The 20201-nt window shown below is 39.0% G+C and overlaps 2 protein-coding genes across 2 annotated transcripts in view; both read left to right on the top strand.

The window, feature by feature from the left end:
• The first annotated feature begins 345 nt into the window (after positions 1–345).
• wee1 (WEE1 G2 checkpoint kinase) lies at positions 346–7349 on the top strand. The gene is made up of 10 exons (XM_039809907.1): positions 346–1334; positions 2011–2222; positions 2488–2554; positions 3444–3616; positions 3835–4103; positions 4316–4405; positions 4547–4632; positions 4734–4904; positions 5227–5372; positions 6151–7349. Exons 1-10 carry the CDS (start codon positions 846–848, stop codon positions 6305–6307), a joined length of 1860 nt encoding a protein of 619 aa, XP_039665841.1. The 5' UTR covers positions 346–845; the 3' UTR covers positions 6308–7349.
• Positions 7350–9608: 2259 nt separating this feature from the next.
• swap70b (switching B cell complex subunit SWAP70b) overlaps positions 9609–20201 on the top strand; it is a 40587-nt gene continuing 29994 nt past the window's right edge. Inside the window, exons 1-2 of the mRNA XM_039807678.1 lie at positions 9609–9775; positions 13505–13645. Coding sequence (XP_039663612.1) covers positions 9680–9775; positions 13505–13645 — 237 coding nt within the window. The 5' untranslated portion in view covers positions 9609–9679. The remainder of the gene's footprint in view (positions 9776–13504; positions 13646–20201) is intronic.

Genomic DNA, 20201 nt, shown 5'->3' with positions numbered 1-20201 from the left:
GATTGCAAGGTGTTGTGTTTTTAAGGAGAAAAAGTAAAAAGTGCAGTTTTTTATGAATTTGAGGCAGTGATGGTAGAAGTACTCGAGTAACTTCTACCATCTGTGTAGGCTAATTAAGAATGGACCTTGATCGTTTCAAGTATCGCGGCTTCATTGATCATGCCGTCTATATAATGGAGGCATTGTCTTGAAGATAATGTAATTGTGTGACTTCGGCGACTTGAAGGCACGCGTTCGCGCCACATCGTTGCTGTGACTTCGATGATGTAACCCCTCCCGAAACCTCTCCGTCTGGAACGCCCTTCTTTCAAAAATTCGAGACGCGCTCTGATTGGCTGCCGGGACACGTGATCAACGGTCGCGGGAAGTCCTTTGCCACGCGCGTGATAGGAAGAGCCGTTCTTGACTCATTCAAAACTTTTTTGTAAACATTGATATGGTTTAATTGCGGAAAGACTTGTTTCTGTGTTGGTGAGCCATCCAGAAGGTAGTGACTGATACCGATACTCGACTGGACGGACTAGTTTGGGGATATGTTTTTAGTTTAACCCAAACTTCGGGACGTTGTTCTTGGTGAATACTAGCTAACCACTCCGGGGCCATTTCTCTGCGTTGGATGGGCGTGTTGGAGTTAGCAAACAACTAAACTTCTTCTGGGATGTTAACAGACCTTTAAGCGTCTCACGGCACTTTTGGGTCATTTTTTTTTACATCGATACCTTTATTTTAAGGTAGTTAGAAGTTGATATATTTGTGTTTATTTGCGAGAAACGCCACTACAAACTGTAGTGGGGGTCCAACCGCGTGATTTTCCCGTCGACTACGCCGGGGTTTAAATCCTGAAAATGTCGAGCTACGGCCGCCATCGGCACGGATCTCCCTCTCCTAAAACTCTACAAATTCGGCAAAAATTGCAGTTTGCATGCAGCGACGGGGAGGATGAACCCATTGAGGACGTTAACAACAGCACCGGAGGGGAGTCTGGCTTCACGGAGATGGATTCCCCGATGCCAGTGCGACGGGACCCCGTCGACAAACGGCTGGAAGGGAGCAGCAGCCCCCTGAACCAGTCCTGCGGGGACGACGACGTGGAGCTGTGGGACGAGGAGAGTTTCGGTTCTCCGTCTCACCTACGATCACCGAGCAGTGTTATCTCTGCCAACTGCTCACCGTCGCCGAGGAAAGCTTCTCGGCTGTACGGAGGGTCGCCGGAGCGGTCCTACCTCCAGGACGACGGGGAAGGATCCAGCTCCCCGATCCCGGACTGCCCGGACACACCTCCACATAAAACATTCAGAAAACTCAGACTTTTTGACACACCGCACACGCCAAAGGTTAGCATTTGTTTATAAAAGACGTATGTATCAATGTTAAGAGTGTTTTTTTGAGATCCCTGGCAGGATATACTTTCAGTGATCAGTTTATGTAACCTTGCAGAATTTACTTTCATGTTTGCAAGGCACACATATTTCAACTTTAGGTATTACCTCAGATTAGCTTAAAAAAACACCTTCACAGAACATTTCAGAGTAACATTTATTATCTAAATGTCTCGAAATCGTTTTTCGCATTTTATTTGGCTGCTTCTGCATCTTATGTGTTGAATTGGAAAGAAAATCTGTGGAAAAAGGCAACTCCCAGCTTGTACAAACACATCATTTTTTTTTTTTTTTTGAATTCCATGGGATGCTTTTGCTGTGTCAGTTAACTACAGTGACCCACTTAATGTACAACTGTACTCTTACATAATGCTCCCACTGTAGTCAGCCAGCCAGATGATTTGGTGACCTGGAGTGTTATGTCTGGTCATGTTTTTTTTTTTTTATATAGAATTACATTTTAAGCACCAAATTCAAGAAATCCCTTAATACTTTATTTCAGAACCATATGTTTATTAACCACGTTTATTTACACTCTTCATCAAGTAGATGGTCTGCCTTTTAAATCTTTACGTTTTTTTCGTAATAAACAAAGCACTAAATCTGTCTCTTATTCCTTCGCATTTTTCAGAGTTTGTTGTCCAAAGCCAGGAGCTCCGGCCCAGGATCCTCCAGCAGGAGGGTTGCCCTGTTCAAGAATGTGGAGTCTTCACGGAAGTCAATTACAGACAGCAGCAAGAGACCGCAAACCCCTCTGGTCAACTTTAACCCTTTCACCCCCGACTCCCTGCTTATCCAGTCTGCCACACAGCAGAGGAACAGGAAGCGTGCACACTGGAATGAGTAAGTTTTGTGTCTGAAACTGGTTAGTTTGTCTTGACAGGGATCAATCCCCCCCAAAAGAAAACCTGTTATTTTGAACACCGATCAAACCTATTGTTCTCGTAATAAAATACGTTAAAGCCGTTAACTAAGTTCAGTAGGTTTGGCTGGGAACCAAGACCTCATGGTTACTGGTGAACTCTGCCATGTGCCTGTGAAGCTCCCAGTGCTGCCCCCTGCTGTCCAGAATGCAAACCAACATCCTCTATTGTCTTTTATCTTTCAGCTCTTGTGGAGAGGACATGGAGGCCAGTGACGGAGAGGCCGAGGAGGAAGTCTTGCCACCATCCAAGGTAATTAAATGTTCATGTGAATTGCATTAAACGCATATAATGATGCACACATTTACAGTAAAGAATATATTTTCTTCATTAGACACTTTCAGAGCTGCAACTAATGAATGACATTTGTGTTTTTGAATAATCTGTTTTTTATTAGTAGATTGATCATATAGTCTATACTATATCAGTTTTTAAAAAAAGCTCAAATTGACTTTTTTTTTTGTGTCCAACCAGCAATCGAAAACTTAAACATATTCAATTTACATCACTAGCAAACTGAGAAAAGCAACAAATTGCCCCATGAAATGAAAAATCCTTGGTATTTTTTCTTAATAAATTGCTTCAACAATGCCTTAAAGCTTTAGTGCGTAACTTCTTGATATAAACAAACATCCGTTACATTTAAGCCATTGCCAAATGAGTTGCTACAAAGCTGATTAAGACTTTCAGCTCCACACAACTTTCTTTAATCCTCCGTTTCCCCCTTGGCTACTAGCAGCTGCGTGGAGGAGGAGGGGTTGGGGTGGTGCGTGATCGCAGAAGGCTTGTATCATGTGGACACGCTGACAGTTTTGTTGTCATGACTTATGTCATGGGGGCGACAGAAACTACGCACTATAGCTTTAATAATAAACAGTCAATTATGGCTTAGTTCAAACCATACATGCAATATTTTTTGCACAGAGCGGAAGTAGAGATGTTACACGTTAATAGTTAAGAGTACAAAATGTGTCCGCAAAATCACTCCTCCATATACCTTTTTACATCTGGATTGATTAAAACCAGTTCACAGAGGAAACCTGGTTTCAATGAATATGCTAAATGTCTGTTGTGACGCAACTGAAAAATAATTGATTAAAACATGTAAATGTTTATAGTAAATGTGTTTTTCTGCCGTCAGAGAATAACCATGATGGAGAGCAACATGATGTCCAGGTACGCCTCAGAGTTCCTCGAGCTGGAGAAGATCGGCTGTGGAGAGTTTGGTGCCGTGTTCAAGTGTGTGAAAAGACTTGATGGCTGCATCTACGCCATCAAGAGATCAAAGAAACCTCTGGCAGGATCAGTAGACGAGTAAGTTGACTTCTTACCAATCCGAAAAAGTTACAAAGGATTACGTCGTCATTTTAAATTGTCCTACTTTAGCGACTTATTATTACCTGATGTCCAACGGAAGAAGTGTTTTTATGAGGCAAAAAAAGACTCGGGGCATAAATTCTTTCTTAATTTTTCACTACAAAACGTACCACAGGCGTCTCTTAATTAAAACGGTCTGTTCTCCTCCTCCACAGACAGAACGCCCTGCGGGAGGTCTATGCCCATGCCGTGCTAGGCCAACATCCCCACGTGGTGCGTTACTACTCGGCCTGGGCCGAGGACGATCACATGCTCATCCAGAACGAGTACTGCAACGGCGGCACGCTGTCTGACGTCATCGCAGAGAACTACCGGCGGCTCAGTTACCTGTCTGAGCTGGAGCTGAAAGATCTGCTGCTGCAAGTCACACGAGGACTGAAGTACATCCACTCTACGTCTCTGGTACACATGGACATCAAGCCCAGTGAGTACTTTGGGGTGTTAAAATAATACCAGTTGTAGTAGTGATAATTGTCAGTAGATTTGTATAGAATGTTTAGGCATTACGTTCTGCCACTGACCCAAGAAATTATACGGATAACACCTTGGAAGTATCTATATTTGTGTCTCTTTATGCAACAGAGCTAGACAAACTTGGGGTCAGAAAATAATGGAATGTTAACATCTTTGTCCTAGGCAACATCTTTATTTCACGAAAGTCTGTAGCTGGCTGCGATGAATGTGATGAGGAAGAAGGACTGACCACCAGCGTCGTCTACAAAATAGGTATGCTGCTTCCACGGTTCTTGTGTGATGACTTCAGGAATTTGAAAGTTTTTTTTTTATTATTATAAATGTCTTTTACTGATATAAATTGCACTCATTGCTTCATGGCGTAAATCTATTTTGCATGTGTTCCCTCTCCAGGTGACCTGGGTCATGTCACACGAGTGAACAATCCACAAGTGGAGGAAGGTGACAGCAGATATCTGGCCAATGAAGTTTTACAAGAGGTTTGTCATCTTGCTTTAAAAACTGCCTTTACTTTAGAATACATTTGAGCTTTACAAAGGTGATAACGTTTCTTCTTATTGGTCTGATTTTCTGTTTTTAGGACTACAGTAAGTTGACAAAGGCGGACATCTTTGCCCTGGCTCTGACTGTCGTCAGCGCCTCGGGGGCCGAGCCTCTTCCCACCAATGGAGACAAATGGCACGAGATCCGACAGGGAAAACTCCCCGCCATCCCCCAAGTGCTTTCTCCAGAGTTTCTCAGTCTTCTCAAGGTAACAGTCAGCACTATACGTCTCGTGTTATGTGCCGTGTTTTGCCTCCTGTCAGTGTGTCCAATTTATTTCTAAGTCCTAAAGATAGTGGTTGAAATGTTTATTTCACTCCTTATCCTGAGGCACTTACATCCTGTTTTGACAGAGGGAATCTATAACAAATTTGTATGTCACCTATTTTTGCTGTAAAATTATTATCCGTGTTAGTTCATTTGAACCAAATTTAGTTAATGGAGGCATTAGGTGCCGAGACGATTAGTTAAACAGAAAAATGTAATTTTAATACAATAATCCTTATTTTTTTTTTCTTCTTGTCTTTCAGCTGATGATCCACCCTGATCAAAGTAGAAGACCATCAACTTCTGAGCTCATCAAACACCCGGTGCTCCTCACTGCTGCCAGAATGAGTGCCGACCAGCTCCGAGTCGAGCTCAACGCCGAGAAGTTTAAGAACGCACTGCTCCAGAAGTAAGCATTCTAACACAGAAAAACTATTGAACCCATTGTTGCTTATTAGGAGGTGTTGAAGGGGACTGTTGGTTAAAGTGGTTGGACAGCTCGTGATGCAAAAAAGAGGCCACAGAGAATTATTTTTGTGATGAAATGTTAAATATATTTAGTAGTAATCTTCAACTGTTTTGATAATCAATTGTTTAATCTATTTTTCAAGCAAAGATACCAGATAAAGTATTACCTTCTGGAGGATTTTATGTAGAACTGAAACAAATAGTCGCTTTAATCAATTAGTCCTTCAACAGAAAATGAATTGTCAACTAGTTTGATAGTAGATTTGTTTTAGTCTGGGTTTTTAAAGCAAAATTGCAAAAATTCAGTGGTTCTACCATCTTAAATGTAAGTATTTTCTGGTTTTCTAAGTTGTATTCTAAACATTTTGGGGTTTTGGACTCTTTGATGGACAATACAAGACATTTTAAAACAACACAGGCTCTGGGAAGTTGTGAATACCGTTTTACAGACCAGATGATTAATCGATAATGAAAATTACTTATTTGCGCCCCTAATTTTCTTGATTTCTTTGTTTAATGTAATCTGAAATATTTTGAGTTTTTGACTGTTGGTCAGGCAAATCAAGCAATTTTGAGGACTTTGACTTTGCAAAACTGGGATGAACGGCAGATTAATTTATAAGAAAACTAATTGTTAGTTGCATCCCTAATTCAGTCAAAGAAACTGACCCTTGCCTTCTGGTCTCATGATTAACTGTAACCTCTTTTATCTTCTTCAGGGAGCTGAAGAAGGCCCAGCAGGCTCGAGCTGCAGCAGAGGAGAAGGTTTTGTCCACCGACAGGGTCCTGACCCGCTCCACAGTCCAGTCGAACCCCAGAACCTCCAGACTCATCGGCAAGAAGATGAACCGGTCGGTCAGCCTCACCATCTACTGAGACTTTAATCCACCCTGACAGAAAGTGAAACACGGAGGCTCATGGACCATTTTAATCAAAACCCGTTCAGATGGATCAACCTCCTTTTTTTTTTTTTTCTTCTTTTTTTTTTTTCCGAGGAGAACCCTGTCAGTCGTGGTGAAAGCTGTAGAACTTGAACTCATCTCGTTAGACTCTCATTGCCAACATAGTTCAGCCCTTTTTTTTTCCTGATGGACTTTTACTTTTGGAAAAAAAAGTCATTCCTGAAAGGTAGTTACTTTACCTTTTTCCACTCTGTCATTCCTTAAGTTTTGCGTAGACGTCAGGCTCTCTCTCCATTTCTGTCCTTGCACTTCCTTCGACAAAGCCGAAGCCTGATGGCAGCAGATCGAAGCCGCAGTGAAGCTCCCTTTAAGTGTGATTGTACTTGCCTTGCGCACCTTACTGCCTGTCAAATGCCTGATGCTGGGTACCAGAGGGTTGGAGAACTGACGATTTATGTGTTTGTAATGGAGCACTTTGGAGGCAACACCTGGAACTTGCCACATTTAATTTTTTAAAGACAAAAAATAAAAGTAACCTGCTGCTATTGATGTTTTGTGTGTATCAGGGTTTGGCCCATTTCAGGTTGGATCGTTCTAGAGGTCATTGGCTCTTATTTTTAAGTAGCAGGATCCCACTCCCTCCATTTAATGTTAATTCTTCTGGTCGGATTGAGAATGGATCATGCCATTTGAGGAAAATCATCCGTTTTTGTTTTGAAGTACCAAAACCAGTGAGCATCGTTATCATTATCTGTGATGTTAGAACTGATCCATAGTGTTTTTTAATTTCCCGTGTTGATTGGTGCTGCCAACCCTGCCTGTAGCATTAGAACAATCATTGTCCTTTTCTTTAGGTTCACGTGTTCTGTTTTTGTTTTCACCCCATGATGCTCATCTTTAATTACTGTTTAGAAAAGTATTCCTCATCTTTTTTGTTGTAACCTCTAACACAAAACAACCTTTCTGTTGTAAACTTGTAAATATGTTCTTTTAATAAATTCTCACCATCTACACTTTGTTCTGTTCACTGTGGTTTTATGTGACTTTTAGAGGGAACTTCTCTTCACAAACACTGGAAATCTGTCAGATTACAGTATATTAATACAATACACATCTAAAACATCACCTGTAAACTGGTTTTCTCCCAGTTTGGCACAATTGATCTAGGTAAAAGCAATCTCCACCTGCATTCTTCTAATACTTACTGTATACTGTATGTACAGCATAGTCAAAAATTTTGCGCGGCCCCTTAATGTGACATGAAATGCATATGCATTGCATTTTGCTTGTATGTCATAAAAAGTCATAGTAAAGTGTCAGAAAAAGTCAAATGTCGTATATGTTATAAACAAGTTATAGAATGTCATAGTATAGTATCTCAAAGTCTTAAAAATGTATGTCAAAAACTAGTGTCATAAGAACGTTATAGTATGTCAGTCTTAAAAAAGTCATAGTACAGTATGTCATAAAAACATAATTTAGTATGTCATAAAAAGTCATAGTATAGTATGTAATATAAAGTCATAAAAATGTTATAGTATGTCATAAAAATGTCATAATATAGTATGTCATATAAAGTCATAAGTCATAGTATAGTATGTAATATAAAGTCATAAAAATGTTATAGTATGTCATAAAAAGTCATAAAAATGTCATAGTATATTATGTCATAAAAAAGGTCATAGTATAGTATTTCGAAAAAAAAGTTGTAGTATATATATATATATATATATATATATATATAGTATAGTATGTCATAAAAAGTCATAGTATAGTATGTCAAAAAGTCTTAAAAATGTTATAGTATATCATAAAAAGTCATAAAAAACAATTTAGTATATCATAAAAAGTCATAGTATAGTATGTCATTAAAGGTCATACAAAGTCATAGTATAGTGCCATAAAAAGTCATAATATAGTAAGTCATAAAAAGTCTTAAAAATGCCATAGTATAGTATGTCTTAAAAAAAAATGTCATAAAAAGGTCATAGTAAAAGTTGTAGTATATATAGTATGTCATAAAAAGTCATAATATAGCATGTCATAAAAAGTCATAGTATAGTATGTCAAAAAGTCTTAAAAATGTTATAGTATAGTATATCATAAAAAGTCATAAAAAACAATTTAGTATATCATAAAAAGTCATAGTATAGTATGTCATTAAGTCATACAAAGTCATAGTATAGTGCCATAAAAAGTCATAATATAGTAAGTCATAAAAAGTCTTAAAAATGCTATAGTATAGTATGTCTTAAAAAAAAAGTCATAAAAAGGTCATAGTATTGTATTTTGAAAAAGTGGTGAAAAGTCATAATATAGTATGTCATAAAAGGTCATAGTATATTATAAAAATGTCATAGTATATTATGTCATAAAAGTCATAATTTAGTATGTCTTAAATGGATGGTGAGGGCGCAGTGAATATGACACATGCCTTTGGTGTGAGAGACGTGGGTTTGAATCCCACTGTGATACATCAACCAGTGAGTCCCTGAGCAAGGCACTTAAGCCCTAGTTGCTCCAGAGGGCTGTTACCTCTCACATATGTACCAATTGGAAGTCACTTCGGATTAATGTGTCAGCTAAAGGACATGTAATGTAATGTAAAATCATATGCTAATGGCAGCCCTATAGATCCTTTACTTAAGTAAAAAATACTAATACCACACTGCAAAAATACTCTGTTACATGTTCAAGTCCTGCATTGAAAATGTTACTTAGTTAAATATATGCAAGCATAATCAGACAAATGTACTTAAAATATTAAAAGTAATTTTCTGTCATTTGTCCAATTGATTAGTTGACTACTCGTTATGGCTGTGCTTGTAAATTCTGTTGGGCAGTTTAATATATCATAAAACATCGTATTTAATAAGCACTACACAATGTGCAGTGAAGAAGAAGTAGAAAGTGGCTTAAAAAAAAGACTGAACTAAAGTAAAAGTACCCCAAATGTGTACTTAAGTACAGTAGGCTACTTTACTAAATGTACAAAGTTACATTCCCCCACTGGTATCAGTTTCAGGCGGTTTTGTATAACAGATAAATGCATGTACATTCTCGACATAAACTTTGGAGAAAACATTAACAAATATATATATCCATAAAATGATAAATAGACACCAGTTTTGTTGTTGTGTTTTTCTCTCGCTGAGCGGTGCTGCAGCTCTTCAATCATAATCACGAATAAACACACATGGAGCACACGCAGCGTCATGTGACAAATACTTTTCCTCGTCGTGTCCAACAGAAAGTTGTTCAGAGTCAGAGAGGAAGAGAAGAAGAAACACACACACAACCAAAGAGAGAGAGAGAGAGAAGAAGACAATAGTTGAATTCCAGCATCATGGCTTTGCGGGACGAACTGTTGAAGTCTATCTGGCACGCGTTCACTGCCCTGGATGTGGACAAAAGCGGGAAAGTGTCTAAATCCCAGCTGAAGGTAACAGAATTTTTTTTTACTTTACGCATCTTTTTTTTTTGTGGGGGGGGGGGTGGAGAGAGAGTCTGAGCTGGTGTTTTGGTCGAGCACGAAACTATCCTACTGGTGTCAATGTTTGGTACATTTCGGTAAATTAAAAAAGATTTGCCTTTTTAATGTTGAACTTGTTCTCTGCGCGGAGAAACACCGCGCGCTTGTGTTTGTTCACCGACTGCAGACCCGCACCTGTTTGTCTTCACACTGATTGATTATTAAAGCAAATAATGCCACTTCCCCTTGTCTCGAGGAACTCAACACACACACAAAGTACAAATGAGTGGAGGAATGTTGGAGTAAAAGAACTGAAGGTTAAAGGAAGAGTTTATAGGAGTTTGGAACTCCTTTAAAATATGATCTTGTCTGAGTTTGACATTAAAACTACCAACATCAACACCAAAACCAGCACTGCTAAAGGGATGCCGTTACTAATAGAGATAATAAAGGATTTTACATTGCTTAAGCTCATTCTAAACTTTCTTTTGAAGGTTTATAATAACATGATAGGATGAACCGTGGTGGAGGAAGTATTCCGATCCTCTTACTTAAGTACAAGTACTTAATAAGTACTTATTAAACATACTATGTTACAAGTTAAAGCCCTGCATTGAAAATGTTATGCCAGATTAATCAGGAAAAGGTAGGTAAAGTATTAGAAGTACTGGAAGCTGAAAATAGCCCCTGTGACTGATATATAATCTATTATCTATAGGATTTATAGGTGGTTGAGGTTTAAACTAATCTGTATTAATTTCATTATAGATCAATCTGCTGATTATTTTCTTTATTAATCGATTGTTTGGTTTGTAAAGATTCTGAAAATGTTTTGTTAAACATCGAAATGATATTTTAAAAAAAAATGACAAAGGAAAAGCAGCAACTCATTCGTGAAGCTGGAACCGTGAAATGTTTTTACAACAACAGTTTTCTAACAAAACCTCATATTTTATAAGCTCTTTGTATGTTTTGTATGCAAACATCTTAATCTGTGAAGGGACTAAAGCTGTCAGATACGTAAATGCAATGCAGTAAAAAGTGGAATATTTCCCTCCTGAGATGTAGTGAAGTAGAAGTACAAAGTGACATGAAAAGAAACCCACTCATGTAAAATTTGAAGTGGAGTACTTGATGAATGTAGCTGTTCCATTCCACCACTAACGGTGATTAATCTGCCCATAGAGTAATAGAGCTCCTCTGTGATCATTATAATGCAAACCCAATAGTTGGCCTCAGTGTCATTCTCAGCCTGAAAGCTAACTGGAGCATTGTCTCGTATTCATGTTCGATAATTTCACCTCTTTTGGCCTTTGAAGGGTAAACTAGTTAAATGTTGTTAATCATTGGGTCAGTATCAGTTTTCAAAAACAACAGTAAACTTTTTTTTTTTTTTGTATTTCCTGTGGATAACTGACTTTACGACACACCCACACGTTTCCAGCTCTGTGCCAGCCAGACATTGTTCAGCAGTTTAAATAAAGAAATCAACAATAAAGGTCAACTGTTTTGAGGTCAGCTGCCTCTGAATCTAAAGAGGAAAGGCTCATTTTTTTAGTTGGATTATTTTGCACCAACACTGGACCAGTTTTGTGCACCAAATAGACCAGAATACAGTGCAGCTCAAAGACATGTTTTATATGTTAAAAGAGGTGAAACTCCCTCTTCTCTGACTGCCACTGAATGCAACATGTTGACGAAAGGCAATCTTGGAAATACAGGAAAGCACAAAGTGTGCCAAAGAAATGTGTGTTCATCAGAACATTTCTCATTGACAAAGTCTTTCCTGACGTGTTGAAAATATCCAAGGGTCTTTTTAAATAGCATTGATTTAATTTCATATTTAAGATAGATACTCCTTCCATAGAGCGACACAATGCCACCTGAAACAACACAGCGCAGTCAGGGGAAACACTAATGAGTAACTTAGTATAATGAGGTTACTGAACCTTGATAGGGTTACATACCTGACATAAACACCTGGATTATAGGAAGATAAATAATTAAGTTTTGTCCTCAGTGAAACAGAGGCTGAGATATCCTCACTTATGGTCACTAATCCAGGCTTTCTGTAACAAGACAGAGAAGACATAATACAGCTAGTTTTCATAAGAGTGTGGTGCTCCTCATTGTAAGTTGACTTTGATATGTTACATTTGTTGGAGTGCCTCTTTAAAGTGGTCATATTATGCTCATTTTCAGGTTCATAATTGTAGTTAGAGGTTATATCAGAATATGTTTACATGGTTTAACTTTCAAAAAACACCATATTTTTGTCATACTGCATTGCTGCAGCTCCTCTTTTCACCCTGTGTCTTGAGCTCTCTGTTTTAGCTATAGAGTGAGACCTCTCACGTCTATTCTATCTTTGTTGGGAGTTGCACAATCGCAGTAGCTAGGTAAGGACTACTAGCCAGTCAGAACTAGCTAGCTAGCAGCTAGGCGAGCATTATAACGTGTGTTACAAAGTGACGCACGTTTGTCTCTGAAGTAAAGGCTGGACTACAATAGAGCTGTTTGGAGCAGTTTGTGAACAGTGTTTTCTGTTGGAGATGGTAAGTCCCTTTGGGGTGGACTTTGGGCTTTTTCACTTTGTCAACCTATAATGTGCCCAAAAAAGATATATAACACAATAAAGGAAAGGGGGGAAAAGCCAAAAAGCATAATATGAGCACTTTAAGTCATTGGGTGATGAACAAACATTTAAACTTTAAAAACAAATAATTGCCAATCATTTTGATAATTGTTTATTTAGTCATTCATCAAGTAAAAATGCCAAAGATCAGTGGTTCCAGCTTCTCAAATGAGAATATTTTTGTTTTTAATGATAGTAAACAAAAAAATTTTGGATATTTAGGCTGTTGGTTAGACAAAAGGAGACATCACCTTGGACTTTTCTTTTTTGCTAATTTCTGACACAGAACAAATGATTCATTGAGTCTCGGAGAAAAGAATGACCAGCTGTTGCAGCTCAAGGTTGAATGCTGAGAAAAACACTCGAGTGTGTCGGCTGGAGAATACAAGTTTCTAAGAGGAAACCTGCGTTGCAAACGTTGGCTTTGGAGTTTGACTTGAGCATGACGTGAGCATTTACCAGGCAGAGTGGGCTCAACACCTGTTGAGTAGCATTATGAGACGTTTAGGATCCAGTGTTTTTGGAGCTTGATTCATAAAAGGGACTAAAAGTCAGGACACCTCTGCAGCATACAATGCATTATGAACATGCTAGTGTCTTCCTTCAATGTCTTCCTTTTCCTCCTCTCTTGGAAAATAATCAGTTCCTGAAATACAACACTTTCATTCTTCTCCTCAAGTATCTCTCTGCTACTTTAGTAAATGGCAAGTTATTGTGGCGATAAGTACAACTTTACAGATTAGATCATTTTGTTTCATATTGTAATTAGTTTATCTATAATAGTCACACTTTGATCATTCTTTAAATATTTTAGTAAACATCCTCTGGTTCCAGCTTCTTAATTGTGAGGATTTGCTGATTTTCTGTTTTATGTAATTGTAAATTGAATATTTTGGGGGTTTGGACTGTTGTTCGGACCAATAGAGCTATTTAAAGAGGTCACCTCGAGCTTTATAGACTAACCAATGAATCCGTTAATTGAACTTATAACTAAAAATGAAAATGGTTGTTGGCCAGCCCTTTAATTGATGATAAACAGAGGATTTTTCCCTCCATAATTCCAGGTGCTGTCCCACAACTTGTGTACCGTGATGAAGATCCCACATGACCCTGTGGCGCTGGAGGAGCACTTTAAAGACGACGACGAGGGTCCTGTCTCTAACCAGGGGTACATGCCCTACCTGAACAAGTTCATCCTAGATAAGGTATCGGAAAGTTTCAGATGATACTCATGACTGAGCAGCACAGAACCAAGGCACACAGCATCAGGGAGGGAGGGGTCAAATGCAGTGCACACAACGGGATTAGTTACTTACAAATTAACACCACAGAAAATGGATCCAGTGTTTGCATTCTCTATATTGTAACTGACAAACACCACTGATTTCTCTGTATGATAAAAGTAGAGCTGCAAAGATTTATCGATTAGTTGTCAACTATTAAAGTAATAGCCAGCTATTTAGACAATGGATTAATCGGCTTGAGTCATTTTTTATGACAGTAAACTGAATATATTTGAGTTGTCGACAAAACGAGAGATTTGAGGACGTCATCTTGGGCTTTGGGAAACACTGATTGAAATTTTTGGTTACACTTTACTTGAAGGTATCTACATAAGAGTGACATGACACTGTCATGAACGTGTCATAAACATTATAAACAAGTCATAAAGGTTTATGGCATAACGCTTCTTTTAGTGTCATTCAGTTTTTGTCATGACAAGTTATGGTTAGAGTTAGAGTTAAAGCCGTTTTACAGTAGCCGCAGCCAAGCTGGCACTCGCCATCGTGACGTCGAAATGACGTAGATCTTGCCGGCACGCCCGGATCTTTTTTTTTTTTTCTTTCTCAGAAGCAGAAACAGTAAGCATGAACGAGCTCCTGGGCAACCGGATGCCAGGACTCTCAGAGTGACTGCAAGTCTCTCTGGTAAACTTACTGGGTTAAGATGAGCTCTTTTATTCTTCTTCTAGTCCGTAGAAAGAGCAACGTCGGTAGCCTTTCCTCATTAGCGCCACCACTGTTCAGGAGAAGACTGCAACTAGTGTCGCGAGCACCAGCGCAGGTATAAATAGTCACAGTGTCAGTGTCATGACACTCTTATGTAGATACCTTCAAGTAAAGTGTTACAAAATGTTCTTACATTTTATAGACCAAACAACTAATCGATTAATCAAGAAAATAATCGACAGATTAATCAACAATGAAAACAATGGTTAGTTTCCGCCCTAGAGAGAGGAAACAATGATGGTCAACGGTTTAGACATCTGAGATTTCTTTTAGTCAACGCTCTCTGCTGTAAAAGACTCTTCATCTCTTTATATGGAGAATGCTCCATTGTCAGGAGTACAAAAACACAAACCGCTCTTACCTCGTAGTCGTACTTACAACGACAAGCTTTATGTTTTATTTTTTCTCCTGTTTTTTTTAAAGATAATTTTTGGGGCATATTTAAGCCTTTTATTATTAACAGGACAGCTTTAGACATGAAAGGGGGGGGAGAGAGGGGAATGACATGCAGCAAAGGGCCTTGATTGAAGACGCTGGTAACAAACCATTGATGGACGCGTAGTATTAGTTTATTGTGCTGGTGACGAACTCTATTGTGTCCATCAGTCATTGTGCTCTGCTAAGCTCAGACAGCAACACAAAACCAGTTATTGACCTCTGAGTCGGCTCATTCAGCTCGCTGCCTGTCCCTCTGTGATGATGTCATAATGGGTCACTGCATGAATGGAGTGGTAATTGTTTAAGCCTGGAGTCAAGTGAGGAAAATTTGTGATGTCATTAGCAGCAATGAACTCCTAATAGAATTCCTGCTGGCTGGTTGGAGTTCTGGTCATATGACGTCTTAACGATTGAAATTAGCAGTTGCTGAATGGCTGTTGCCATGACAACCGTTTGTAATTCTCAGAACTTTTTGACCTCTGATTAGGTCTTCTTTTCTGAACACTTGTTGTCTTAATCTCTAGTCCAGCAGTCTGGTCAGCAATTGTTTTTTTTAAGGAGTTTTTACAGTCATTCCTTGTTTGATTATTGGTTCGATGGTGGGCCACCTGAATAATTAATAGAAAAGCAAAAATAAATCATCATTTACCAATGAATTATCATATTTTATTATCTTTTAAATGATGGATTTCCTAGTTGAATTTAAAAATAGAACAGATAGAAAGGCTTTTAAATGTAAGCTTTTGTTTTTCTGTTTATTTCTGGGTCTGCATAATATGATCTATCTTAAGCATTGTGCCCTTTACATACCCTCTACATATGGTTGAGTTTCTTATCTGTAAATGCTGGATTAGCTGCAGTTTGGAAAGTCAGTCCAATGATTGATGTGTTTGTCTTGGTGATAAGAGACTTCCTTTTGATGAGCTTTTCTTTGTGGTGCTTTTTAAAGTTTTAGTTCTCTTAAGTCTGGCTTTATCGTATATACAGTGCTCGGATAAAGACTGGGATGTCAGGCTTTGTCCCTCCCCCTCCGCTATCTGTTATCTATTTTGAAAGGGCACCGCTTAGCGCCGCCCAAGACAAATGTCATTGGTTTAAAGAAAAGAAAAGAAGCAAGAGCGTATTTTTAATTTTTTTTTCTCTATCCCAGAATGTTAAGCAGTGTAGCCAGACCCTATGTCAGCGCTGACACAGCACTGTGGAGTTGGGTCTGGCAATGGGAGATATACAATAGATATACAAGTTCTATACAACCTTTCTTTAATCAGTTAGTCACAAAAGTCTAGACATCACTAAAGAGTTAAACTCTTTTTATGAAATTTTAAAGGATTGTGGCACTTTGCAAGTGACATCATGGTTTAGTCTTTTTTTTTTTTGTTGATAAATCTGTTGCACAATCAGACCGAGAGATCTTAACAGCATATTGTGTGAATTTCCTGTTCCAGTTTGCCAACGTCAAGCACGCAGGCAGCTACTGTCGAGTTCTTATGATTTAATGGTGAAACTTTTTAACCATAAATGATTCATCTGCCTTTTTTACATTCAAGACTGCAAGACTGTTTGAGCTTTATTTGAAAGTTAGTAGTAGTAACTACTAATGATACATTACTAACTAGTAACTAACTAGTAAAGTTAGTATGTCTTCCTTGTTCTGGCTCTTAAGACACTGCAGGTAGATTCAAAGAAAGCTGTACGACGTGTTTTTAGATGCTAATGACATTGCATCAGTTCTGTGTGTGTGACACAGCAACACTCACTTTAACCCCTAACATACAGTGTGCTCTTTTTCCCTTTAAGTCACTTTTAAGGTTTTTAAATTGTATATTCATTCAAAGCTACATGATGGTTACTGTGAATGACCTATTCAAACCCAAGACTCCATGTTTTTTATGTCAATATTCTAGATGTCTTGTGCATCAATTTATACACATTTCCTCCAAAATTCAGCCTGGCATATTTGGTATCTTTTTAAAACGTTGGGATCTCCACTAGAATTTAAAATAAAGTTTGGATTTGAGCTAAATTTGGCTGCACAGCTTGAGTTTGTAACGACCACCCCATGGGTGAGTCACAGTGACATTTAAGAGGTTAAACTGCGCTCTCACTCTCTAACAGAAACACTTTTCTTTAAGGAAATGTACATTCTGGATTTAGTTTCAGTAGGACAGACATGACGTCATGGGCTGACGTCAATAACCCCCCCCAACACACACACTCTACGTACTTTTCCATACACACTCTTACACAACTATCCCACCCACCCATTGAAGTGGAGGTGACCGGCCACGGAGAGCCAGGAGGGAGCGATCAGTACATTCAACTGCTCTCACTCCCGAGGAAACTCCACCCTGTGTGTGTGTGTGTGTGTGTGTGTGTGTGTGTGTGTGTGTGTGTGTGTGTGTGTGTGTGTGTGTGTGTGTGTGTGTGTGTGTGTGTGTGTGTGTGTGTGTGTGTGTGTGTGTGTGTGTGTGTGTGTGTGTCCCAAAAGGCAGGACAACATGAGTCCTATTTTAAACATGAATGAGTTGCTAATCTGGAAAAACTGAAATCTTTAAAAAAATAAATACAGAAAAAAAAATTCTAAGGTGTGTGTGTGTGTGTGTGTGTGTGTGTGTGTGTGTGTGTGTGTGTGTGTGTGTGTGTGTGTGTGTGTGTGTGTGGTACAGATGGGAAGTAATCAGTGGAGGATTGTAACTAAGTACATTTACTCAAGTACTTGTACTTTACTTGAGAATTTCTATTGTATGCAACTTTATACTTTTACTGTGCTACATCTCAGGGAATATGCACAGCACTGATATTTTGCCTTATCTGAGGACACAGACGTGTCAGTGTGGTGTGATTGTGCAGCTCAGTGACTCGACACACTAGAGCGCTGAAGACTGTTGCTTTGGCAGCTGAGACGTCGAAGCTCAGGACTCAGCACTTTGTGGTTTGCTGGAGCGTTGCATTTTACGGAAACAAGTGACCGTCTGTGACCCTGAAATACCATCGATCATTCATCGCAGTGACCAGCTGCAGACCTCACGTTGTTGTGCTCATATTGTTTCCCTTCAAGTATTTATGGTTCATTTGTTTGGCAGTGGTTCTGATATTTTTCTATCCTCGTTTTTTATTTAAAAATTTGTGAAAAAAAAGTTTTGTGATTTGGATGAACTTACCCTTAAAACTATATTGTCAGTTTATTAGCTACACCTAAAACTTACTCCATCTTGAGGGGCAAGTTACAAGTCTTCATACTGTAAGCACATTTTGTCTTGGTCTTAAACTCTGAACCCAGACAAAACAATTTTATTTTCAAAGCTGTGTTAATGTCTCTACATAGCTGACTAAGTTTTACATTTGTATAGGTCTAATAATGAGGTATCCAAGCACTGTGGCACCTAATAACCTGGCAATTGATTGAAATGGTATTTAGCCATACAGATAGTTTTGTGTGTGTGTGTGTGTGTGTGTGTGTGTGTGTGTGTGTGTGTGTGTGTGTGTGTGTGTGTGTGTGTGTGTGTGTGTGTGTGTGTGTGTGTGTGTGTGTGTGTGTGTGTGTGTGTGTGTGTGTGTGTGTGTGTGTGTGTGTGAGATTCTATAATCACATGATGTTGGTTTTTATTGGGGTGGATGCAGAAAATCTCAAAGACGGATCCCTCAAAACATGGACAAACAAAAACTAACTGCTAGATACGACTACAGTTCAGTGAGGAAAACATCGTCTTGTATCTCCAAAAAACAGCCCTATTTTCGGCCTTGTACATTTATCAGATAATCCAGTGGGATTTCTAATGTTTGTGTAACATAAAGAGGAGACGCCCATACAGGAGCATTTAATCCTTCAGTTTATTCTGTTGTCCCTCCCAACACCTGCAGATTGTATTAGTGCTTTGGAGCGTTACAATTTCTTTACTCATTTCCCCTTTTTACAATGACTTTATATCCTGTCACATAGACCCGTCTGTCCCCATCACTGCTGGTGAATACTTAATTTGCAACACAACCTTTGATAAATTGCAGACAATCCTGTTCAACTGGTAACAAGCCTTTTCATTGTCTTGCGGTCTATTCCATTCAGACACCACTTTGTCTTCATTTTAGTTTTGCTCTTTGGAGTTGTGTGTGAGATGTAAATGCTTCTGCAGGTTTAAGGATGCCGGAGATAAGGCTGGATCCTGAATCCTAATGAACATGTGGAGAAGGAGGGGAGGCAGCACTGACAAGGCTCTTATTGTTTCAGTGTAGCGAGAGAGAGATGGACGGAGTGAGAGAGGAATAGAAAGTGTGTGTGTGTGTGTGTGTGTGTGTGTGTGTGTGTGTGTGTGTGTGTGTGTGTGTGTGTGTGTGTGTGTGTGTGTGTGTGTGTGTGTGTGTGTGTGTGTGTGTGTGTAAAGAGAGGGATAGAGTGAGCCACGAGGACAAAGAAAAACGAGATGAGCCATGACACAACAATGTTAGACGAAGAACAAACTACACTGCTGTCATTGTTGCCAGCGCTTCTCTCTGCAGTCAGTCTGTGCTTACTCATTCCAAACGTCACGTCTAAAGGCCCGGACACACCAGGCAGACGGCAAAGAACTAGTGCCGACGAAGGCCGACTGTGGCGTCGCCTCATGTCTCCTCACATGCCCTCTACTCGCCTTTTGTCTTGGCCAAAAAGTTGCACTTAAAAGCACGCCCAAGACTAGTAGTAGAAAAACGTAAAAAGCATCAAGACCAAAACCTAAAACGTCTAAAGTGCGTGGTAACGATTGTTTCCAATGCTGAGAATTTTTCACGTTAGAATAATAAACATCCTTTAGAAAGTTCTTAAATCCCTCCTGCAGTATGATGAACTTCTTAACCTGAGAATGTATCGAGTCAAAGTCTTCATACTAATGTTGACCATTTAATGTCCCTACACTTTTAACCTGTTCCTTTTTGAAGCTTTGTTAATGTTTATACATAGCTAATGCCAAGTTCTTTTTTAAAGTTTACAGGTCTCATAAGTTAATATGCAAATCCATGATGTATTATTTGAATTTTATTCCGCAACTTAGTTTAGGACTTGCAAAGTACACATACCGTAGTTTTTGCTTTAAAGTCTCCAGTCTCAAAATCCTCATTTTTGTGACTTGAGTCTGCCTTGTAACTGTTACTTCAGTGCACTTCTTTGTCAGTTTATTAGCCAAACCTGGTGCAGTCTAATACAACAAACCTTCTATCAATCCTACTTTCGTGCAGGTCATAATGTTCAATTCATCTTGAAACTGTTTTAAAGAGCTGTTGATTCAACTGCACCATCATTTTGGAGACTGCAGTGCCGTTGAACTGTTTTGTCTTTTGAGCT

The sequence above is a fragment of the Perca fluviatilis genome, chromosome 8, assembly GCF_010015445.1.
Source record: "Perca fluviatilis chromosome 8, GENO_Pfluv_1.0, whole genome shotgun sequence".
Lineage (NCBI taxonomy): Eukaryota > Metazoa > Chordata > Actinopteri > Perciformes > Percidae > Perca > Perca fluviatilis.
The sequence above is the reverse complement of the archived record's forward strand: the minus strand, read 5'-3'. Positions and strand labels throughout refer to the sequence as shown.